Raw genomic sequence first — 25772 nt, 5'->3', positions numbered from 1 at the left:
CTGGAAGAGATTTTTGAATGTTCTCCGACCAGCATACATTCCCCCAACCAGACATGCATTGTCTACTCATCTGCTGGATGAAGAGTTCAGTCGAGTTCAAGCAAAGGTGAAACAGACCATTGACCAAGCTGACTGTATTTCAGTCATCTCTGATGGATGGTCCAATATCAGGGGACAAGGAATTATTAACTACATAATCACCACTCCTCAGCCTGTGTTCTACAAGAGTGTAGACACAAAGGAAAACAGACACACAGGCCAATACATTGCAGATGAGCTAAAAGTGATCATCAATGACCTTGGACCAGATAAGGTTTTTGCACTGGTCACTGACAACGCAGCCAACATGAAGGTTGCCTGGGCACATGTGGAGGAGACCTACCCTCATATAACTACTATTGGCTGTGCTGCCCATACACTAAATCTTCTCCTAAAAGACATAATGGCACTAAAAACAATGGACACTCTGAATAAGAGAGCTAAGCAAGTTCTGAAATATGTTAAAGGCAAACAAGTAACTTCCGCTACATTTCTGTCAAAGCAAAAGGAAAAGAACAAGAGTACTACACTGAAGCTTCCCAGCATAACGCGATGGGGTGGTGTTGTTATCATGTTTGACAGCCTTCTGGAGGGAAAGGAGTCTCTGCAAGAGATGGCCATATCCCAGTCTGTAGGTATCGACAGTGACATCAAGAAGGTCATCTTGGATGATGTGTTCTGGGAAAGAGTATCTAGCAGTCAGAAAATCCTCAAACCTATTGCAGCAGCAATAGCGAAGATAGAGGGGGATGGTGCCATCTTGTCAGATGTCCAGTGCCTTTTTGCAGAACTCAAAGAAGAAATCCAGACAATTCTGCCCACTTCCCTACTACTGAAAGCAGAGGAAACGGCTGTGGTCAAGTCATTGGAACAGCGGAGGGAGTTCTGCATGAAGCCAGTGCATGCAGCAGCATACATGCTGGACCCCAAATATGACAAGGGCATACTTTCTGGGGAAGAGATCAACGGTGCCTATGCGGTCATTACAGCCATGTCTGACCACCTGGGTCTCGATAAAGGCAAAGTTCTAGGCAGTTTGGCAAAGTATCGAACAAAGCAAGGCCTTTGGAAAGGGGATGGAATATGGCAGTCATGCCAGCACATATCTGCAGCCACCTGGTGGAAGGGACTATGTGAATCAGAGGCCCTTGCACCTGTGGCCTCCATCCTCCTCCAAATCCCACCATCATCAGCCGCCTCCGAGCGCAACTGGTCACTGTTTGGGAACACCCACACAAAGGTTCGCAACAGGCTCACAAATGTGAGAGTGGAAAAGCTGGTCGGCATTCGGGCAAACCTACGGCTCTTTGAGCCTGACACAGAGCCATCCTCAACAAGGCTGGAAAGTGACACTGAAGAAGAAGACTCAGAGTTGGATGCTGAGGAAGTGGACATGTTGTTGGATGATGATGAGGTCCAGGAAGAGTCTATTGACTGAGCAAAAATGAGAAAAGAGGATTGCTTGAAGGAAGATTTGCATGTTTAATGGGATGTTTTGGAGGATAATTGGCATTTTTCATTTAACCTTTTGAATGGGACTTTGTGGAGATTTTTGGACAGGGGGCATTTTTGAATGAGCGGGGTTAGGGGATGGTAATATTGAACTCAACATTTCTGTTTTTATTCATCCATGAAACAAGTTATTGAAACGTGTTCTATTCTACTGTACTTACAAATAAATCTGTTGAAATATCTGTTGAAAACATTTTGCATGGAGGTTTTCTTATGATTTCTGTTTATATTTATGCTTGGAAATAATATATTCCCAGTTAGTTCCCATTAATTTCCATAATTCCCATTATTTCCATGGAAAGTTTCCAATATGGAATATTTCCAAAATTCCCAAGCTTAACTTACCATGGAAATTTACCGGAAACTTTTTGGAAATTTACCGGAAATTTTCCGCCCCTTTGCAACCCTATACTTGACTAACGCAAAGCTCACCTTTAAGGCTATTCGTCCTGTGAGCACACATAGAAACATTAATCATGTCAGCACTTTATTTTAATTCATTGCTTTGTCTTTTCTTTTCATTTGAAAACACCTTCAGGGGATTGTGGGTTTAAAAAAAAAAGCTGATAAGGAACTTGATTTATGCAAAAAGAAAAGCATAAAATCTTATTTACATCTCAACAAGCCACTTTTAATCACAGCCACAGCAAAACAGAACAGAGTTTTCACAGTTTGTTGCACTGCGATGTGGTAAAATTTAATTTCCTCATGCCAGTCTTAAATTAGCGGAGGAGAAGATTTGCTTCCTGTTGTAAACAGCCATCTCTCATCTCCAGCTCCACTTTGTTGTTCCCCTGTGTGATGTCAAGCTCTGCCTTATGCGTGTGTTTGTTTATGTACTGATTGTATCCCGGGGGAGGAACTTACATGGTAGGTCATGTCTTTCATCACATCCATGTTGCGCCAGGCCAGACTTCCATCTTAAATTACGCACACACCCCACGCACTCTGCCATAAATGCATACAGGGGCAGAAGTTATCTACATTATATCCCCAAGCTTTCTGCACCCACTTTAGTTTCCTATTCCCTAAAACCGTGACTGTGGTATATGTTGATTTGCAGCCAACATTTTATGCTTCTCATATATGAATTTGCTGTGTCAGAGCTGCGTCAGGACCTAAACTAAATGTAAAACAACCAGCTTTAGTTTTGAATGTTTGCTTGTGATTTTAAAAGATTGAAAAAGGATTTGGATCCTATAAGCAGACTCAAAGCATCATTCAGATGTGATAACGTGCTATAAACCCAGTCATATCCCTATTCAACCACTCGGCATATAAGTGGATTTAAAAGATGAAATCAAGAGAGGACTTTAGTTTAAACTTTTGCGTGCGTGAGCTCCCTGTACTCGAGTCGCTCCTTTGGGAAAATTGTTCACAGAAACCATTCTTCTGAAGAGACGCGTAACCTCTCGCTATTCAGCTCGAGAGAAAAGCGGCCTTATGCCAGGTCCTTGCTGTCCGCCTAGCCGCCTGCCTCCACCGCAGTAGACAAAACAAGTGGGAGGCAGGATTTGTTTAGACAGAGCTCACCTGGCACACAAGCAGACACAGAAACAGTGATCAGGCAAGCCCTAGGGAGGAGTAGAGGCAGCAAAGAGGCGGGGAGGAGAAGCGGTGGTGGTGGAGGTATGATGAGCCTATGGAGAGGGGGAAGGGGCTTGGAGAGGAGAGGAGAGCATGGGGTTCAGCATGCCACCCATATCCAGGACGATTAAAAAAAATCAAAGCAGATTAAGAATTAAGGGACCTTGATTGGCTTTCAGTGTGTATGCAGAGCTGGGGTTAGGGCTAGCCATACCAAGACTTACCAACAGTTTAACAGCACTGGATTTGTGTGTCTGTGTATGTGCTGGCTGCAGTTACATGAAGCTTAAAGCACTTGGCTATAGAAAAGTCCTCAACTAATCTCTCACCTAAAATGCATTGAGCGCCAAAGGCTTTACGCACGACATCAACACACTGATCGTAGGCCTACAATGTCAATTTTAATTATGTATTAATAAGAGAGGCTGCTCTTTTCTCCTTGTTAAATAAGGTATTTGTTATATTACAAACTTAAAAGTCGACATCACAGTTAGAGTCCCAGTTAAAAGCCTTAAATGCAAGTCGAATGGATCACACAAGCCAGAAATGACCCTTTAAAATGACCTTAAACACAGTGCTGCGGTGATTTTCTCGCTACCTTGCTCATCTTTGAAAAACATGTGAGGTGAGGTTCGACAGGGGAACAAAGCACAAGATGGATGGCAGGTCCCTCTAACCACACACTGATGGTTACTATAGGATGACCTCAGTTGACCCTTTGGCCCCTCAACAGCCTCACTTCCCTTTGAGTAAGGTTAAATAAGGGATGCCTGGGTGGGGGGTTAAGACATAAAAAGAGAAAGAAAGTGGCTTGACTGTAACTCTTTGGCAACATCATCAGTAAAATCTCATTAACAATGGTAGCGGCTCTAGAACATTCTGCAGTTAAAAGAAGCATACGCTATTGTATGCGAGTGTTTTGCTGGAAGTGCTTACAGATAAAGCGAGCAACCGTCAGGCCAAAAGGCACGGCTGCAGCAAAAGCTTTATTCCTGTTATTGTTTTGACCTTTTTCCAAACAGCCTGGCATTCATCACTTTCCTTTAGCATCACAACTACGTGTTGACAGAAATGATAATCTGTCCTACGTCAGCTGGTAATGGCACCGAGACAGAAACACAGAAATAACAGCCAGTAATCATGTGGTCCTCAGGTTCCAGAAAATGGGCACTAAAATGACTGTGGTTAGTATTTGCACAAAGAAAGCGTTTTTGGAAAGAGAGGCTTGGCAGTTAGATGCTACATTACAAGCTGAGTGCTCAGTCCATAGCGTGAACAAAGATGGGGAGACAAGGTTTTACACTGAATTCTGTGAACTTTCAATTTAGATAAAGTAGCTAGGCTGACACCATTGTTAGCCTATAGGCTCTTAAGTGTTGCATGGCTCACTCTGTGCCTCTAATTAGCTGCTCAGATTGCTGTACTGTAATAGAAAATGATTACAGGGCAGAAGAAGAATTAAATAACCCACCAACATAGTTTTTGTTCCTCCATTTCACCAGTGCTCTCAATGCCATTGATGAAATATGAAACTATGGCTACATTTAGTTGTTAACAACAAATTCAAATGCAAATGAAATAAACTTCTACTGCCACAAATGGTCACTTGAAAAGATTAATTAAAAGCAGAGACAGAGGTCCACTGAAGTGAGCAGATTGCTCACCATCATTGGTTCAACCGTCTGACTTATAAAGGTCTGATTGACAGATGGTAGATCAAAACTTCTGTCACCCTGCAGGGTGGCAGCACCTGTCAATCAAAAAGGTCTGCACGGTGTCCAAGAACAATCCAGCTAGTCAAGAATGTGAGGCTTGAAGGTTTTCTTTGTCACTGAGGTATTCTGAAAAAAGTCTCTTTCTCATCGTATCCACAGTAAAGACTGGTCAGCATTTCTGTGCATCTGAGGAGTCAGCAACGATGACTCTACGGGGCAGAGTCTAAAAATTGATCAGAGGTCAGTGGTCTCACTGGGGGCAGAGGAATTACAGGTTTCAGAATCAAGAGGAAGTGAATTTGCACCAAAGTTGAGAGTTCAGCAAATGAACTTCTGCCGGACATGCTTTTCGTTTATGTTTGCATAATTGCGCGTAAGCCTGCAGCAGAACTCGAGATGGAATCAGCTGCTTGTTTGGTTTTTACTTGCTGGCTGATCAACCACCATGTAATCCGTTCAGTCTTATTACTTGTGACAAAATTAACATCCACCACATGTATGTGTGTACATGTTAATTACAGAAATGAAAGCTTGTTAACAGCCTTCACTAGACCAGGGTCTTTCACAGCTAATTAGGCAGCAACATGGACACATGCACACAGAATCATACACAGGGGACGCGTTACATGCATCTGCTCTTTAGCACCTTTCCCCATAGCGTTAGTCTGCTGATTCCAATCATTAGACCCATTAGAGGCCAATTAACACCATCACAAAGCTCCCTTTCTGTTTTATGGCACCATAAACAAAACCTGCAGGCTTGCCTTGGGCCCAGCAGAGCTCAACAGACTAATGCAACACAGAATAATTTAATTCAGTAATATACTACCTTTTAGGAGCAGACACAAAGGCTTACAGCCTCCATCACATTGGCTTATGTATAAATTCTGACTCTGTCCTGAGGTCTAAGCACTGATATTGACTTTTACCTTTGAAGCTGATTGCAGCTTATATGAAGTACAGAAAAGCCATAAAATCTCCTCTGTAGTCGGCTTTTGCTTTATTCTTGGGGTTGTAAATCTATAAAGAAGGGCAGCATCTGGCCTAGACCACAGTTCCCATCCAGTAACATATTAACCATTATTCCATTTATCTCAACTGCATCATCAATGGGGTGTGTGTGTAGCAGGTTTATGCTGTGCTGATAAACCAGCCTCCAGACTAATCCATACAGTCGGATCGGTTTAGTAAAAGGGAACCTGTTTGAAATGCCTTATGTGGGTCAAACTGTGTCAGAATAGGCCTTAAAGATAAGCATAAGGGTGTTTTCCGCATGTTTAAGTCGTGCCCTATAGTGGGTTTGCGCAAACGCTTGAGTGTGCATGCTGCAGCACGCCACAGGCACGGGTCGTCCCGAGAGGAGAACAGCACTGAAATCAGTTATAGTGGCAGTCGTGCTCAGCAGTTATTCGTGATGTGTTTCATTTCCCAAGGGGGCAAAAATAAACTCTGCACACAACACGCTCAAGTTTCAAATGAGCGCAAGTGCAGTTACGCAGTATAAAAGCAAGTTCTAAGAAAAGAACGCGCCGCTTTCTAAAGTCTAGAAAACAAGATTGTATTTCGTGTGTATTGCAAAACAAATAACAAAACCACAACCTGAAAGGTCTGGAGAGCCCACGGTGAGATCGCAGAGGACGGTCAGACACGTTATTCCCAAGAGGAGCGTAAAACTGACGGCTGAGAGAGTCCCATCTGAGAAGAACATCCTTGAAGCCTCGCGTTTTTAAATTGTCTCCGAATCATTAGAAAGTCCAGCAGCATCAGCAGCAGCGGAAACATCGAGGTTCAGACTGCGAGATGAATTCAGGAGATGTGCGCGTCCATGTCTCTAGCCTTCTCCTCAGCCTCCCACCACACCGCTGTGAGACTGAGACTGGGATTACTCAAGACTGGAGCCGTACACAGCTCTCTGACTACACTTCCAACTGCGTGTTGTGGAGGATGGCCACCACCTGCGGGATCGACGCTCCCCTGCATGGTCTCAAAGAGCCAGAGTTAGCTTAGGAAGTCTTTTTCCTTCTTCTTAAATGTGCAATGTTTGAGTCCTAATTGACAGAGGTGTCTATGTTACTTATGTATATTATATCTATTTTCCACTTTATATCTACTTTCGTCTACTTTCGTAATCTGACAGCTACAACGACCAATCTGATAAATTACGATTTAAAACAGAGTAATAACAGACTATAGCGACAGCCTATAGGTTGCAAGAAGCTCCAACATAACGAGAAAGACCATACAAATGATACATACTTCTGACTTTTTTTTTTTTTTTTTTTAACCACTGCTCTTCTTACTTACTTCTATAGAAAATAACTGAGGTGGGATTTTTATCAGTACGGTGTGCAATGTGCCATGCTATTTTGGACACATTTTGCTATTGCTAAAGTTTTACTTAAGCAAAAACTGAAATAGCTAGAAAACTAACTGTCAGCACGTGAAGCACTTAGCGCCTTAATAATGTCGTCACTATCTCAGAACATATTATTATTATTATTATTATTATTATTATTATTATTATTATTATTATTATTGCACGTCAGGACCCACCGATATCAAATGAAGGAACAGTTTCACCATCTTGTGGGCAACTTGCCGCATTACCGCTTGGAGAATTCGCGTTTCAAGTACGTTTGACCCACACGGCTTCCGTACAGTCTCACACGCGACAACAGAAGGTCAATCATGGCAGCCTGCACTAAAAGGCTAGACAGATTTATAATCTCACTGAGGTTACTGCGAAACTTGCAGCTCCAAAATGAGCGTAAGTAAAAGGATTTACTTTTTAAAAAAAAAAAAAAAAAAAATCTCCTGTATTATCATATAATTGTGTATTTTCCTGACATGTCGTTGGACGCGCCGTACTTGTGTCCACCCTGAGCTAACGGAGCTAACGCTAGAAACAACCGCTCCAAAAAATAACATGCGTAACCCTTATGTTTACAACTAACTGATGAGAAACAAGACGGTCTTAGTTTCTTCTCGATTTCAGGGTTTCTGTCTACATCTCCGTGTCTTCGTGCTGCTGGGAATGACAGCGAATCGCCGAAATTCGTCCCTCCATCGAAACCTGTCATTGTAGACAAGACACAGACTGTGGCATCTCTCCGAAAGTATGAGGCTCATTTGCAGAGCAGACACCTCAAAATTTCAGTGACATTGTGTAAAGTGTGTATGAGGGCGTAAATAAGACTTTTTTTGTAACATGTCCCCCCTGCTCCTCTTTCCTTAGGTTCTTGAGCCCAGAGTTTATCCCTCCTAGACAGAGAATAGATCCTTTAAAGTTTTCTATTGAGAGGAAAGACATGATTCGCAGAAGAAAAGTGCTCAACATTCCTGAATTTTATGTTGGTAAGAACCTAAACTGTCAGGTGTAGTACCACTGCATGTTGAGACATTTGAATATTTTGACCTGAATGTAGAGATTTATAACTGTTTTGTTGGTTTCAGGGAGTATTCTAGCTGTGATTATGGCTGATCCAAATGCCAGTGGGAAAAGCAACCGCTTCGTTGGCATCTGCATCCAGAGAGGAGGAAAAGGGCTGGGGGCCACATTTGTACTGAGGAACATCATTAATAACCAAGGTGAGGTTTGTTTGTTTTGTAAGAAATGTCTTCTGAATGCAGAGGATCTGTGGTACTGCATGAGGAAATTAGGAGCAGCAGAGAAGTATGTGAGCATGGTCCAGGACATGCACAAGGACAGGAAGACAGCGGTGTTCTGGGATTATATCACAGATTGTTGAGAGATGAGATTAGGGAGGAATCTCTGTGAACTGTGTTGTTCGCAGACGACATTATGATTTGTAGTAAGAGTAAGGAGCAGGTGGAAGAGAGAGACGTGCTCTCTGGAAAGAAGAAGAATGAAAATCTGTAGAATCAAGACAAAATACACATGTGAATGAGAGGGAGACTGGTGGAAAGGTGAGGTAGAGAGATAGTGAGGATAGATGAGTTTAAATACCTTGGGTCAAACAGCCAAAGCAACAGACAAGAGGGATGAAGAAGAGAGTGCAAGCAGGGTGGATATGAGTTCCTTTTTAGTCTCACTTTTTAGACTTTTAAGTGAGACTTAAAAAGAAGCTTTACAAGATAGATATTGAGACCTGCTGTGATTTGAAATACTAATAAAAAGTTAAGAGGATGAGCTGAAGATGTTCAGGGTTTTATTTGGAGTGCCTAGGATGGCTTTTGCTTTATTCTTTGGGTTGTAAATCTATAAAGAAGGTGTTGCAGATAAGCAACACCTTCTTTAGCCAGGTGATCAGGGATAACGCCTGTGTTTTTGACCTAGGTGTGGAGATCTGCTATGAGCTGTACAGCCCTCGTATTCAGAAGATTGAGGTGCTGAAGCTGGAGAAAAGACTAGACGATAATCTGATGTACCTGAGAGACGCTCTGCCCGAGTACAGCACTGTGGACCCCGAAATGAAGCCAGTGCCTTTCTCACCTACTGGAGAGGTGACTGTCAACAAGGTGAGAGAACTTAAAGGTGAACTGAAACAGCTGGATCAAGTTGGGCTTCTCCAAAGCAAACTCATCTAATACACTCAAATGTTTTTTTAAATATTTTTGATGAACCTTCATTTATCATTACTGATATTACTACAGGTCTTATTTGTAGCAGTGCTGAAATAAATAGGCCAAATGTGTGGGATTTGATAAGTGTTGAGCCCAGTCCAGTTCAGTCTATTTATTTAACAGACCTATGATGCAAGAATAAAACTGCAGCATTTTGAACCTAAAACAATGACTTGTTTTTATCTGTCCTCCAGATCAAGGTAAGGATGCGTCCAAAGCCATGGTCTAAACGCTGGGAACGGCCTAAGTTCAACATCCAGGGCATCCGCTTCGACCTCTCCCTGACCCCAGAACAGATGGAGCATGCCCAGAAGTGGGCACAGCCGTGGCTGGAGTATGACATGCTAAAAGAGTACGACACATCCAAACTGGAGGAGCAAATCATCAAAGAAGTCCAGCAGGAGATGAGCAAGTGAAACAAACAGCTTTTTTTCTTTTTACCATCAGTGCAGACATTTCAAAATTGGAAGATAAGGCGGTCATGGATGTGGAACGAATCAAGTCTTATTCCAAGCGGTTTACAACAGCCACACCTCTTTATCTGACAAGAAGTGAATATGGACATTGATGTTCTATTTGTAAAAGCATTGTCTTCTTCATGTCTGCGTATCAGTTTGCTGAGGAGTTCTTCCAGTGTCACTGATTTTAGCTGTGACATTCACAGTATGCGATGAAGTGTCGTCTGTAATAAAGCTAATTAATCCTGTAAGCGTTACAACTGAATTTCATTGCCTTGGGATGGTCTGTGTTCTTTGTTTGGAGTTGTGACACCAGGTGGCGGTGTTTCTCTGCTCAAGTCGCCTCCCGTTAGCAGTTACATAACTCCAGCACTGTTTTGAGGAGAAACCCCTGCTGTGCTAAATAAACAAATAATGTTTTATTTAAACTAATGATGACAGGACCATTCCAAACAAGCAGGTTAACTGAGATGGTTTTTTTTGGGTCGATTTTTCCATCCGTTCATGTTCTAAGGGGTTTATGGGCTAAACCTGGCAGCCGTAACCCAGAACCTTGGTATTCAAGGAGCACACACACCAAAGACACCCGGTAGTGTTTTACTGTTGTGGATGGAAAATTGTGGTGTTGAGATGGTATGTTAGAGCGTCAGTTGGGTAGTATAAAAACTCTTGGACTCCTTATGTTATGTCTGCTCACTGTGAGTGTGTGTGTGTGTGTGTGTGTATAAACATGCTCAATGAGTCCCTGCACTCTAATTTCTCCATATTACAGGATGAGATGTGGAGAAAATGGTCTCTAATACAGGAGTAGCAGATGTTTGCTGAGCTCATTATGGACCACACAGATTCCCTGTGTGGAGATAGAGCGGAATAAAGGGAGTGAGGACTCGTGTTACATTTAGGGTCATGGAGTGGAAGAAAGCCTTTAACTGTGATACACAGCAATTCACAGGGTATCTGCTAAAGTTAATGGTTTTGTAATTGTTTTAGTCGAATTGCCAAATCTTCTGCACCTGTTGACCAAATAGGTTTCCACATCGGTGCAGTGTTGTACACACTGTGTTTACTCCGGCTAATTTATTCTCTGCCTAATTAGACGTGACCTGCAGCAAAGAAAACCAACTCCATGTGCTTCTGTATACAGTTGACCGAGAGCCTGTCCTGCGTGTCGTCATTATGCTACCTACTGAACCTGCAGGCCCTTTCACCTTTTTCGGTATTTCTCTTTGAGGCTGAAGTTCCCATGTGGAGGCGGCAACAGAAATGTTTATGTTGCAGCACATTACCGAGTCGTTAGGAGCATTCCACGGCGACACCACTGAACTGGTAAACCACAAAGTTACACAGTCCGTGTTACTGCTCTAGGGAAACGTTGCCGGTGTGCGTATGTGTGTGTGATTTAAACTGTATGTGCCTCCCCTGCCCTCAGGTTGACTGCTGCACCTGGAGTGCAGTTAAAGCCCTTTGGCTGGGAAAGAAGATCAAACACCAGTTTTCTTTTCTCTCTCTGTCTCTGTCTTGCTCACACACACAGACACATACAACTTGCAGACAGGCTATCATACCAGCCCTCCCTAACAGACAGACGCTCTAAACAGTGCCAACTGTAAATGTCTGGGGCAACCGGTCTGTCAATCCTCATGCTGAAACTGGATACACTCCATTCAAGGTTGCTGTGAAATCGAGGTGTGGCGTAAGGGTTTGAGGAGACATAACCTCACCCCCTCAATAACATCCAACTGCAAAGGATGGAGGCCTGATGATAGTTACAGTGCCACACACCACACTGTAGGAATGTAGGGAGGGACATGCTCTTCTAATCTGTCTTCCTCCCTTTCCCTGGTACTCCCATGACCTTCATCTCTTTTTCTCTCTAAGGTGGGATAGCTCTTGAAAAGCAGGCAGGTTGATGAATTGGAGAGGATGTGAGGGTGTGCAGCAACTCCCACAGATTGAGATTTTGAGGTAATGTCTTCCACTGGGCCAATATAGCACAGTCTCACTCTACTGGATCAGAGTGCTGATCTCTTAACATCTCTGTCATCGTGTGATTTCTTATTCTCCTGTCTGCAGGCCTGGGGAAATTAGTTTCAGTCTCTCTATCTCTGTCAGCGTGTGTGAACTGTGTTTGAGCTGTCTGTGTGTATGACAAGTGCAATGGGATACTGGGCCACCCATAGGCCCCAGGTAAATTACACCCTCTCACTGTGTGCATGTGCGCTTACACATGTGTGTATGTGCTCCTTGGGGCCACCCATAGTCCTAGGTAAATTACACACTTGAGTTTCACCATATGTTTCCAGTGAAACGACACAACCGTCTGCTCCTCTCCGACTGTCCCACGGGACTGACATGTGCTCTTGCTGCTATCACTCTCTTTGTTACACTCACACACACACACACACACGCACAGACAATCTGACAGTGTGACAGCTGTTAGGAAACATTACATTGCAAGCAGCTGATAGCTGAAGTTGAACAGGCACATATCAAAGTCTTTTTAATAGTGTGATCCTGTGTGGAGTGGATCTGGCAGTGCTACTGGGGTCAAGGGTTCACTTCCAGTTGGGGCCAAGTATCTCATCCCACAAGTGTTTGGATAAAAGCGTCCATCAAATGGAACGTGTTGGACAGTAGTTTTATGATTATTCATTTAATGCCAGGAGAAGGATGATGATACAGCGCAGGAGGAGAATGGAATTAGAAATTTCAGTGGCCAATCTGTTTCATCGGAACTACTTGTCAGATGGCAAATATATAAAAATTTCTCATCTCGGGGGATTACATTTTTCTTTTTGTCCATAAATATCACACAGAGACCCTTTACTACTGATGACTGGATCCCACTGGTACAAATATTGTCTGTGCTGGCAATGACTGATTAATTATTAATAATGCATTTAGGCATGTAAACATGTTGAAGTTCAAACTGAGTATGAGTAGTTCAAACAGAATGGGAAAGAAAGGAAATTCAAAGTAAACTTTGAATGTGGTGTATAGTGATCTCCTGGGATTTTCCCACACAATTATCTCTAGGGTTTACAGAGGATGGTCTGAAACAGAAAATATCCCGTGAGCAACAGTTCTCAGGGCATAAATGCATCACTGATGCCAGAGGTCACAGGAAAATGGCTGGACTGCTTCAAACTGATAGGAAGGCAACAGTAACTAAAATAACTACTCATTCCGACTAGGGCATGAAGAAAATCTTCAAGTGCACAACACGTTGAGCCTTGAAGCAGATGGGCTAAAGCATCCGAAGACCAAAGCATGAGAAATTGGATTTGCCTAAGAACAGGAAACTGAAAAGGCTGCAGTTCACACAGGATCACCAAAACTGGACAATAAAAGGTTGGAAAAACATATGAGCTGGTGCTCTTGGTGAAATGGTGCGGGGGATATTTGGGCTCCTAGTGAGCTTTGTTACTAGGCCACATCCTACTCGAGTGTTGTTGTTGACCATGTCCATCCTTTTAGTTTACCCATCTTCTTGAATATAGTCAACAGATATGAATGCAATAGAGTAGCTTTGAGATTTTGTTGGACTGGAAGATTCCTGAAGCCATCAAATCTGCTGCAACTGTGTGATGCTATCACATCAACATAAACCAAGATCCCTGAGGAATGTTTCCAGCAGCTTGTTGAATCTGTGACACAAAGAATTACAGCAGCTCAGAAGGCAGAAAGGGTTAAACGTGCTGCTAAAAGTGGCTGCTGAAAATACTTTATTGAGGACCATTCTGCAAATGTCAATAGTTACACTCCCAACATCTAGCTATTTTTTATACTTAGTATGTGCTTAAGGTTTTTCCGGGAAATAAATTAAGGACATACGTGAACACATCTCAAGATTTCTTCAAAAGGATCATATTGTCCTGGAATGCTAGTGACGGCTTGAAGTCGTGATTAATAATGAGAGTCACAAGAAACGTACTATTGGTTCATTCTGGGCCACAACAGTAAAACTGAGGGAAGTTTTCCAGCTTCACACCGCAGACTAAAGTCTCCCTCAGTCATATGATCAGAGGAACACCGTGGCCAGAACTGAGCTGAAAATAACACTTAAACTTTTTGTTTGGAGACAGCCCCAGATATCAAATAATCGCACATTTCTTTAAAAACACTAATAATTTTTGGCATGACTCAAAATATTTTGAAGGCATGATAAGTCAGGAAAATAAAACGGGGAGTATAACTTGTACTTCATTGATTTTATGTCCTGAGGATAGAAACATAAAGATGAAAGGGAAAACAACTCAAACAGCAGCATGAACAATACATGCTTCATTCACTCACTTATGAATTGACATATGATATTTTTGCCAACCTGAACAGCATTCCTGTCTATGCATGCAGGACGCAGCTGTCTTGAGTTTGACCTTGGTTGGTTGTGTGCCCTTTTCAACAATATCTTGAGTGTTTTCTGCTTTTAGGATGTCACTGTCAACATGCAGTCCGAGGTAGGAGCACCCAAGGCTCTTTGGTGCATTCTTTACATTTTGTTGGTATTACTGTTTGTTCTTGCCAAAGCTAGCTTGTACTCACTTGTGGTTTATTGCTGAGGACGCGAACCAGGTCATAACAGAATAATATTCCTCATGACGAGTTTTCTTCCTCTCTGGTCATGATAACCCTGCCCTTGTACTTTTTTAAAACAGTCATGAGCGCTGACTCAAAGCGTGCTTCTGCTTTGAAGTGAGGAAAACTTACTGGGGCGGAAATATTAGCAGTTTGACTTCCTTCCCTCTGGGAGGCGCCCTTTGTCTTCTTGCTACACCTGTATGCAGCTCTCAGTTCGGTTCCCCTGCACAGCTGGTCTTCTTCTCTCCTGAGCTGTAATTGCAGCTCTGTCCTGGGAAAAAGAGGGAGGAAATCCCAGAGCTTTTGCCTCGCAACAATGACAATAAAAAAGAGGTGAGGAAAAGAGGAAGAAAGCATTTCAGCTGAGATAAAAGAGGGAGGGAGGCTTAGGAGGAAAAAGGGAGGTGGAGGAGTGCTGGCTCAGGAGTGCAGGGAGAGGTGGAGGTAGAGATGAAGGAAGAAGGAGTTAGGAGGTGGCGGAGGGATGGCGTTGGTGATGGTAGTAAAGTCTTGAGTTTATTAACCTCATTTAGTTTAAAGGGGGCCGAGAGCAAGGGGAAGGGGAGAAATGCTGTGTTCATACTGTGAACGCAAGGCTGGCGTTTACTAATGAGGGCTGAGAGTGTACACACACACACACACACCAACACAGTCTTACTTTACTTAGCTCATTCCCTTGCTCATGCCTGATTCACCTTGATCTAACGCCAAGTATGCAGGCAGAACACAGATTCACAGGACTGGGTAGCAGTCAGATCCGTTTTTTTCACTCATATCTAGCAGCAGCTGAAAGGCTGTTGATATAAATAGAGAGAGAGAGAGCTGCCGAGGCACATAATCACCGATTCCCAGACGCACCACACTGCTTTAGATTATGACATTCTGGACCTTATAATTTCTCATGCATTGCCAATGTATTATACATGAAAACACAGACTAAAAGACAGACACAGAGTCTTTCTTTCTTCAGCATCCCTTTAATGCTGGTCTTTTGTATGTGGGAGGGAACCAAAGGATTTAGAACAAAACCCAGCCAAGCTCTACACTGCGAGGCCCTGGGTCAATAAGGTTAACAAACAAATAAGTGATTTATATAAGGTCTTGCGAGGTAACATGGCTAACCCTGTTTGCTAAGGTTAAAGCAGACTCAAGATAAATGTCCTCAACAACAAAGTTGTAAAAAGCTCTAAGAAAAAAGTATTTTTTCCAATTGAATAAAACAAATGTATAAGTGTGCAATAAAAGTTAACATATAAATGCATGTTTAAAGACTTTACACTAAGAAAAAGTCAACTTTTGGTGTAGGAGCGTGTATTTGGCAGCTCAATGTATAAAGAGCCTTCAGCTGTTAAGTTTTGTACATATGTCATCATGCACAGCGGAGCTCAAGCATGCATATGAAATAATCGTGTTACAGCCATTGCAACTAGCACTGTTATAATCTTTCTTTGCGAAGCAATGCTTTGTCCTCAATACCATGATACACGTGCATGACATTGCTGATTTGCAATAAGTATGCAATCGCAGCAGCCACAGGCACCGATAAAGGAACTGATAAGCATAGACGCGTACATCTCTGATGCTTTGGAAAACTTGGAACCGGTGTTCAAGAGGCATCGAAGTTCTCGATTTCCCTCCCTTTCAGTGACAGGATTTCATATATCAAAATCAATGTTATATCGCTGTTACCACTGATATAAAACTAGAGCAGTTAGCGTTTGTGTACATTGATGTTCGCAAATCAAAGGGCTGTTTTAACACTATTGTGGAAAGTTGTACATTTAGTTTGAGGCAAGAAGACAGACCCCAACCCATTCATCCATTATGCACGGCGAGCACTAATGGACACAAAGAATGCACACTTAAGATGCTTGCTGAAGATGAATGAGTGAAGATGCACTCTGAACTATTGACAAATGGCGTGAAACATACACACACCACCGACACACACACAGAATTCACAGCAAAGATGGATGATGGCACAGGGAAGATGCTCCCTGAACTGAACTGTAGCTGACAAATGAGCTGACACCTCAGTGCATGTACTGACCCCCTGCCATGGCTGACGATGGGTGGGTTATTTTGTGATTTGACAAGGGGTTAAGAGACCATTTCTTCACCTTCATTCTTCTGCTGATTGTTATAGCCAGAGATAAACTATGCACCCCCTTTTTAATCACTATTCAGTCATTTTCTTTAGGCGATGTCAGGTCAGTTTTATCAATCAATCACAAATTTGCATACATAAAACACAATTTATGTATGTAGAGTCTGATTCTAGTATTTCGATTGGTGTTTTTGCAATAAAAAACATGCTGTAAGTAAATATATATTAAACACATCAAAGGTCTCCATGCTCTTCATCTCTGCTCATGTTAAAACATAACACTGTGAAGCAATATTTGCATTTTTTTAATTCAACTATTTGGAGAACTGAATGAGTGCTTAAATGTCAACTCTGTGAGCGAAAACCAAATACTCTTTGATCTGATACAGTAAACCCTCTACCATCTGGATCTTTGAGCAGGTAAAGTAAAACTAATTAGCAAATATTTGACCCGATAACAAAAAAATCCTCTAGAAAAGAGCAGATTCCACAGTCTCGAGGCCTCGTTTGAACTGGCAACCCCAAACCCATCAGTCGGGCACTCAAAGTTTGATCTTAAAGAGCTGTGACCGGCCATTCAAGGCAGCTTTGAACCGTTTGTCTGCGTGTCAATACACTGCCCATTCACCATGTTTCACACACACGCTATCATTAAACTTTTGACCCTGCCGCGTCTGTCACTCCTTGACAAAACTCTCTTCTTTGAGCTCTGTGACTACTGTTTAAGCAGCGGACAGCTCTGTCACATTAGCCTTACTTATCTCGTCTTTATTGTTTGGTTGTCATTATCTCTCTTTTTAGGCCACACACCTAAGGGTGCAGGTCAGCTGTTGTACATTGTGATTGTATGATAAATCCTAAAATTCATGGTAAAGACTTTGATTGTTGTGTAGCGTCCCTGCAAAAGTCTCAAGAAGTCCCACGTTTCTTTATAGTTTACTAGGAAAATGGGTAATAGAATGATAAATACATTGTTTAGTCCATATTTGAGAATTTTTTAAAACAATAACAATAACAAAGAAGTATGAAAATAAAATAAGTGGGGTATTTTATTGAAGCATGTACAAAAATGTATCGAAATACCGTATATAAAGCAGTCTTCTAACAAGCTTGAAAGTCAATATTTGTTATGACTACCTTATTTCCTTCAGCTGAGCCTGGCTACATTTCTTGTAATTTCTTCAAGTAGTCTTCAGGAATACTTCTGCGTGTTTCTTGAAGGAGATTTAAAGCTCTTTTTTGGATGTAGACTGACTTTTGTTCTGTTTTTTGTTGAGATGATCCTACAGTGCTTTAATAATGCTGAGATCTGAGCGCTGGGGAGGCCAGTCCATGACTCATAGTGTTCCATTGTGTGTTTTTCTATCCAGGTATGTTATACTCACTCTATAATCACTCTATAAGATCTGTGGCTGCTGATTTTCAGTCCAATTCTTGTGTAATTTAGCATACCTGGATCTTTTTCCCTGTTTGCCTTCCTTAAGAATCACTTTGTGTATGTATGTGTTTTTGTCAGGCTGCTACAAAGCTATAGATACAATTTTAGATACAATTTTTCTAGACACACCAATGGTTCATTCCAATGAATTTGGTGTCTTTTAAGCTTGAATAGCTCAGGTCAATGTTTAGTAGCTTAATAAAGAAACTTAACAAACTAAAAAAACATTTCTTGGAAATGGTCAGGAACAAGGGCTGGACTGAAAATGAGTGAAAAACCATTCATTGTCCATAGAAAAACTTCTATGACCTCCAGATTGCCCGGAAAACTATAGCTAAAGACCACTTAAAAATTATTTTAAAAAGTCTGGCTCCTTGGAAGCAAAATGTGAAGAAACAAGGGATGACTCAAGATTTTGTTGTGAGCAACCATGTCAAAATTATGCTCCATTAACCTGTAATATCCCACAGTAACAAATGACTAATAGCTGCTTCACAGCTCATTACCAGGCAATAATGTAAGACAGTTTAGTTGTTTTATTGCTTAACCTTCAATGTAACAACCCAGCTTATATAATTGTAGGCAGTGAAATATCATATACTCTGAGAAAGTCACACCTGTGGGGGGCTTGACATTGTATGTTGGGTGTGGAATGGCTATTTCCGTGGTTTTGCTACAGCTTAGCCAGCTGATCACTCTGATAACAATGTAGTATCCATTACTCGATGCTCAATCCAGCCACCCAGACAAGTAACCTGGAGGTCACGGCCTCTCAGCCATTCAGCCACTATCCCAAGCCAACCGCTGGCCAATACCACTCAATACCCCAGGTCCAGTTTCCCCATCTGTATCAACCCCCATCCCTCTGATCTCCACCACGGTCCCAATAGTAATGTCTGGATGGGGGTCTGTTGGCGCCTAACCAGCAGCAGATGTGGCTCCGCACAGAACACCGGCCCTCATTAACTTCAATGGATTTCCTAATGCGACAGCTACCATATTTCATTTACCGCGCACACAGACCCCAGCGGACCTGACGGGGCCAACTGATACTTCCATTCTCCTGCATTGCAGAGTGGTCGTAGGGGTTTAGGGACTGGGGGGAGAATGGTACACTGAGAGTCAGGCGGTGAGGAGATGGGGAGTGTGAGGGGAGGGAAGAGTAAGGGATGTCAGGAACCAGAGCAGAAGACGTGACCCCTCTTACTGAGAGGAAATCAATTAATTCAAGCTTTTTGCAGAGCTGTGCCTGAGAGGAGTGGCTGCAGCCAACTCAGCAATCTGAGGCAGACGTTAAATTTAACAGTAAGAGCTTGCAACACCTGCATTAAATCAAAAAGAGAGGAAGGGATAAAATAGGAGTGTCATTGTTGGTGCGGAAGAGAGAAGGAAAAGGATAGCGGAAGAGATTAAAAGCGCAAAACATGGATGCTAGGGGAGACTTATGCGGAGCGAGAGACAGAATGAGGGAATTTATGGTCCTGGGTCTCATTGTTCCTGTACACGTGAGAGTGCACAGCTGGGGGAAAAGAGGGAAATGGGGTACAGATGTACTGTATCCAACACAGAGCTCTGAACTTCAATAGATACATTATGATGTGCTCCCCTGCTGCACTCCTTTTCCAAACATCAAAACCTCCTACCTTTCTCACCCTTGTAGCTACTGCTTCTCCTTCCCCCTTCCTCCTCCCAGCACACACACCCGATTACCCCTTTTTAACACACCAATATCCGCAGTCTGCTTTTTTTTTCTTTCTCTCTGGCAGTAGGTTGTATTAATTTCACTTTCATTTTATTCTCCTTAGTTAACGGACGCAGCGGGTATCGCCAAGCTGTGGCCTCCTTTGAACTACTTGTTTTAAAAGCTACCTAAACGTGCATACAGATGTAAGCTGTAGCAATGTCCAGCCTTAATGACATGGGTATATTATCATGCCCCAGACGACAGTTCATCACAGCTGTTCACACTTTCCCCCACCTCTTACTTCCACATTCCTTTAACACGCGCATACAAATCATTATGAGAGAACATATGGAAGTAGAAGAAGGAAGCATGGGAGGGTGGGAGAGAACCGTGCCCCCTGAATCTTCAGGATTTACCCTCTTTTAGGATTCCTGGGGAGCTGGCTGAACTAATGCGGAGCAGGGGTATCAGTGGAGGCTCTGAAAGTGGGACTGGCCATGACCCTCTTCTCCTTTAACTAAAGAGCGAGACAGGGAGGGAGAGAGTGAGAGCAAGCTTCCCTAAGGAGCGGAGAGAGCTGAGACGCTTGATAATTCCCGGTGCTTTCCCGGTGCCTATAGAGGAAGGGGGCCCCTCTGGATTTGTCAGTTGTGGCTGCAGCTGTCTCCGGGCAAAATGGACCACAGTGGACTTGACATTTGATCTCTCTTCTCTCTCGTTCTCTGTGCCTTTTTCTTGTCCCTTTATCTCACTCTCTTGCACTAACTCTCCGTCTTGCACCATCATTCCTTTCACTGTCTTCACTTTCTGTCTGTGTATCTCTGTTTCTTTCTTGTTTTCCCATGAGTGTTTCCACACAGAGTTGGAACAATTTTTAAAATGTACATTTTTTTTAATCCCATACTTACTTTTTGGTTCTCTTATTCTTTGTCACCCAAAACCCAGAAGAAGAAGTTGTTGAAAAAAAATCTGCAGAAACAAAAAAATAATCTGGAAATACTGTTACAGTCGCATTAAGATGCCCCGCTTTTCGTCACCTCCTGTCAATTAAGTCAGTATGAAGTGAATTAGTCACTTTTCTATGGTTCAGGGATTTGAACTGGGACAGGTGTTTTCACAGAAACAATGTACATTAGACTCTTTCCTTTGTCTTGACCCAGGAAATAGTCTAATGCCCCCTATGGGTTAAACTGAAATTTGACTAATGGAAGAGCAATGAGACCAGAATGTCGTTGATCAGCCTAGTCTCCGCTTATCTACACCGTCTTCACAGCTGTTGGAGTTCTCACAGTAATGACTACATCTGACGTCATTACTTTGATCACTATCACCATAACCTTCATAGTTTTTCAGAGCTTCCTTATTGTTCTCATTATTATTGTCTTGTGTATATGTATAAACATGTTGCTTGTTGTTGTATATGAAAAATTCAAGTTGTAAAGGCAATTATTCCATTAGATTACAAGCATTTTTTCTTAAACTATGACAGACAACATATCAGCTTCCTTAATTTCTCAACTTCCTTCCACAGCATAGTTATGGTGAGTCTGCTGTATTCAACAGTTTAACAATGACCCTGAAGATGAACACTCGAGGGATGTCATAAATTGCTGCAGGGCACTCGGTCACTGTGGCCCGTTCCGACGTTCACATTGTTCTTGGTCAAACAAACAGTGGAAATGACATCATTCGCAACAATCAAAGTGTGATATAAAATAAAATCGGATACAGCCATTACAACTATAATAAATTATACAAATCGTGTAGTGTAGCTTGCTGCTAATATTTTTTTATAAAATGTGTCAGTATTTGCAATATCTGAAAACAGTCATGAAAAAGAAACTATTTACCTCCTGGATGGCTTTATCAGAATCTTGCATCATTGAAGTTGTATCATTGCCGTCTCTTCTTCAAAAGATTACCTAAGTCTATTGATTTTTGTGGGTATTCATGTGTGTACAGCTCTCTTAAGAGAGGTAAATTTCAGCTGAGTTTAGTTGTCAGACAGATGGCTTCACATTTGACTCTTTGATATGCAGAGGAGTTCGCGGTGACTACAAGGTCCCCGGGTCATTTGGCTGTAAAACAAACCCAAGTCATCACCCCACCACCACCGTGCTTGACATTTTACATGAGGTGTTTGCGCTCATATGTTAAATTTGGTTTTCTCCAAATGAAGTACTGTGCATTATGGCCACACGGCTCCACTGTGGGCTTTCATCTGTTCAAAGAACATTGGTCCAGATGGCTTGTCAGATGCAACATTGCAAATTCTACTTTGTGTGTTTACTGAGAAGAGGCTTTCGCCTGGTAACCTTTACAAAAAAAGTCATAGATGCCATAGTTTTAAAAATAAACGAATTTTACCATAATAAACTTTGACATTTAACTTACTAAATGATTCCAGTAAAGTCTGAGATGTGTTTTAGAGTTTCTTTGTGCACTGCACGGTCTGCCTGTGGAAGCAGTAATGTTGCACTTAGTTTTTCACAGGACTGCACGGTATTCTGTGAAAACCTTTTTCCCCCCACATGACTGTATATTCACAAACAGCGGCACATTACTGTTAAACATTTCCTGTATTTTTACAGTAATTTGTTACAGTGAACACAACAAGCAAATTAGCCGAATGAAAATGTGTTTTGTGGGAGACTGACTTGCTGTTTTATGTGAGTATTCTTCTTTGCTTTGAGTAAAATTTAACTGACATATTAGTGCCTTTACCTGAGAAAAGCATTCCAGTGCTCTTTCATTCTCAAGTAATTGACCCACTTTGTCCATATAACACATCTGGCTCCCAGAGCCGCCCTGTAAGGCTCTGAGTCTCTATAAAGTGAAACACCATCCATAAAATCTCCATTAGAGCAGTCCTGCCTGGGGGTCAGTGCTCCACTGTAATGCCTTCACACATGGGGTTAGAGGTTAGTGCTGTTGACATTCCTTCCATGACTGTCTGATATCAGAGTGATTGATAAGCCCGAGAGAAGCTCTGGGAGGTACACACCCTCTCAGCTCCTGAACTTAAACATTTACGTTTAAGATCTGCGCCTTTCAGCCTATCCGCCCTTGCCTCTTCTTCTCCGCCTGTGCATCTTGTTCTCCCTCTGTCACCTGGGTGTCTGGTGGATCTCCAGTGAGGCTTAAATGTCACACGGGGATTGACCTTGGAGACATCGTAGCAGAGAGTGTTTATCTGGCTTTCCTCTTAGCTAAACCAGATAAAAGAAGAGAGCTGTGATTGATCGCCCACTCTTCTCCTGAGCCTTCATAGGTTTTCTGTTAGCGCTTCCATGTGAATGTGAGCTACAGTAGAAGGCTGTGAGTTACTGTCAAATTCCACACCTTCTGAGTGCTGTTGGCCTTGGAGGCATGGTAAAGACTTCTACCTGTGGACAAGTACATGAGTGGTAAATTTCTTTATCTTTTGATACATTTCAAGGTTTTACTGCTGACAAAAATGGGTGGGGATGATGACACGCAGAATGTGTTTTAGCCTCCTCCCCTATCAAAACACAAGTTAACAGGCTCTTATTGACAAATTGCAAAAGCAGATAAGAGTCACTGATCAGTTCCAAAACAGAGCTCTTGGAAAATACTTACCAGTAGCTAGGTGGAATGAGTCAGTGTGTATCTGAGGTGCTTTCAGATATCTCTTAGCATCAAGATGGACTTTTGTTTGAAAACAGACATGAGAGAGAACAAAGGGTTTTTCTTTCATCTTTATGCAAGCTGTGTAAAATGAGAATACAATTACAGCTTTTATAGATACTTGTGACTTACAGTAAGAAGACAAATGAACAAAGCACACCCAGATTTCCCGTAGGCCAGTCAGTCATTAGAGCCCACTCACAGTCCAGCTTATCTTTCCTAATCAAATACTCTAGCCCCACAAAATCACATGTAATTAGAGGTTCTCCATTTTTTCCAGTTCCTCTCGATCTAAGCTCTGTGACGATAACCTTCCTTACTGCCGCTGTCTCTGGTGTCTTTGAGTAAACAAATAAACAAACAAAGTTGGAAACAGACGGTCAGCAGCAGGGCGGGCTGGTCAGGGTTCAGTCGCCAGGGCAACGGGATCCTGCCTGTTAGTTTTCCCCCTGGGAGGTGTGTATGTGTTGTGGTGGGGTGACTTGTTGTTTATTACTGTAATTTGTCTGAGTGGCTCTGGAGAGATTTCAGAGTTCTTTGAAGAGGGGCGGGATGAAGCCTGGAGCGTGCCATGCTGTGTCCGGGATTTGGGCCCAGTGTTCAGTTCGTCTAACCCCTGCCTACAACCAGCCTTCACCCGGCCTCCACCCATTCTCTAATCTTCCTCCGCAATGCTTTACACTTTATCCCAAACCCTTCTGGTTCTTCAGGCTCTCACAAATAGAGAATTCTTTCCTGAGTTCAATCGCAAATTGCAAAGCTGGCAGTTGTTCTGCTGCAGGAGTATCGGCGTGTTAGGTTATATTCTGAAACTGATTGGAGTGGTCTTGTTTTAGAAGTAAAGGCTAATTCATGTGGTAAACCCCCACCCCCAGCCAAAAAGAAACAATTTTTGCAAAGGTTTGCTTTAGAGACCAGTGCTAAATTCAGTGGAAATTCTCCAACCCTCAAATGTTAATGAAACACTGGCATGTAAAGCTCCAAAGGTTTAATATTAAAATATCTGAAAAGAACTTTAAAAAGAACTTTAAACATCAATTTGTCAATGACAAAATGTGCATCTGCTGTCACTTTATATGAAAAATTTGATCACATGACCATCACACTTTAACACAAAGTCAGTTAAACTACAAGGAACCCAGTTTGTCCAGATAGAAAGCATAAACGATTGGAACTCGACTTCACCTGCTTTGGCGCAAATGGCAGTGATAACAAGTGCACTAGAGAGCCAACAACAAGAGAACCTCTCCAAAAGGTAATAGTTTTGCATGTAGTGGCTTCTGACCATTGCTCTCTCCTTATTCCTCTGGGAAGAGTTTTGCTTTTTGTTCGTTTTTGTTTTCACTACTGGTAGCATGAGATGGGAGCCCATTCAGGTTTCACAGGTAGTTCAGCTTCTACAGGATGACACAATCATTATATGATGTCACAAGAAAGTTTGCTGTGTCTCTCAGCACAGTCTCAAGAGTGTAGACAAGATAACAGAAGATAGGCTGTGTTTTAAAGTTTGACAAGCTGTAGAAGGGTATCACCCCAGCAGTGAGATCAGTATCTGCTTCCTTCTGTGAGGAGGAACAGGAAGAGAACTACTCATGTGTGTGTTTCTGACTAAATATTCAGAAACAGGGACCATAAGGGTATCATAAGGGCTTGATATCCTTTTAGTGGGACCTCTCCTCAGAGACCAGCTCCATGCAGCTTGAATGGGATTCATCAGTGAACAGCAGAACCGGTGCCTAGTTCTCTTCACAGATCAGAGCAGGTTCATACTATGCACATGTAGTAGAGAAGAAAGACTCTAGTGAGTGTTATGCCATCAGTAACAAAGGCTGTAATGCCACTGACTGGCCCTCATGATCCCCAGACCTGATTCCAATGGAGAACCTTTGGGACTAGTGCATGTCATGCTCCCAAAGAACACCACAGACTGTCAAAATGCTCATTCATTCCTTTAATCCAGGTCTGGGAGAAGATCCCCCAGGACACCATCTGCTGTCTCATCAGGAACATGCCCAGACGATGTTAGGAATGCACACAGGCACGTGGAAGCCATAAGAAGGACGTGGCTGTATTATGACACAAGCCGGATCAATCTGAGATTTCACTTTTAAGTGTTAATTATTGATATGATTTTAAATCCAGTCCGAAAAGGGTTGATTATTTTGGTTTCCACTGATTGTTCTCGTGTTGTTTGGTTCTTAACATATTCCACAATTCTTGTTGGTAACTTGAATATTTCATTCATCATGATCCATTGTGTGATTTAATTGTTCCTTGAGAGTTTTTTTTTTCAGTGTAGTTTTTATGTAAACAAAAAAAAAAAAAAAAAATCTGTTTTCAGTTCAAGTTTAAGTGTCAGAAGATCTAAAAATATCTGGCTGGTGGCTGTCTGCATGTTTAGTGTGTTTGTGTTCTGACA

The 25772-nt window shown here is 42.3% G+C and overlaps 2 protein-coding genes across 3 annotated transcripts in view; one reads left to right on the top strand and one right to left on the bottom strand.

The window, feature by feature from the left end:
• Positions 1 to 6748, bottom strand: part of eva1aa (eva-1 homolog A, regulator of programmed cell death a) — a 76622-nt gene extending 69874 nt beyond the window's left edge. The window contains exon 1 of the mRNA XM_006792508.3: positions 6453 to 6748. Within this exon, the coding sequence (XP_006792571.2) occupies positions 6453 to 6561 (109 nt within the window). The 5' untranslated portion in view covers positions 6562 to 6748. The remainder of the gene's footprint in view (positions 1 to 6452) is intronic.
• Positions 6417 to 10155, top strand: mrpl19 (mitochondrial ribosomal protein L19). Of its 2 annotated transcripts, none has more exons than XM_006792507.3 (6): positions 6417 to 6834; positions 7849 to 7969; positions 8089 to 8207; positions 8307 to 8441; positions 9151 to 9332; positions 9632 to 10155. In XM_006792507.3, the coding sequence occupies exons 1-6, from the start codon at positions 6654 to 6656 to the stop codon at positions 9851 to 9853; spliced, it is 960 nt and encodes a 319-aa protein (XP_006792570.2). In that variant the 5' UTR covers positions 6417 to 6653; the 3' UTR covers positions 9854 to 10155. The 2 variants fall into 2 exon arrangements, with proteins under 2 accessions (XP_006792570.2, XP_087708221.1); XM_087852095.1 differs by lacking the exon at positions 6417 to 6834 and adding an exon at positions 7388 to 7620.
• The last annotated feature ends 15617 nt before the right edge of the window (positions 10156 to 25772 follow it).

The sequence above is a fragment of the Neolamprologus brichardi genome, chromosome 15 (genome assembly GCF_056152115.1).
Source record: "Neolamprologus brichardi isolate AB-2024 chromosome 15, ASM5615211v1, whole genome shotgun sequence".
NCBI classification, from domain to species: domain Eukaryota; kingdom Metazoa; phylum Chordata; class Actinopteri; order Cichliformes; family Cichlidae; genus Neolamprologus; species Neolamprologus brichardi.
Note: the sequence above shows the minus strand (reverse complement) of the source record. Positions and strands in the feature narration are given on the sequence as shown.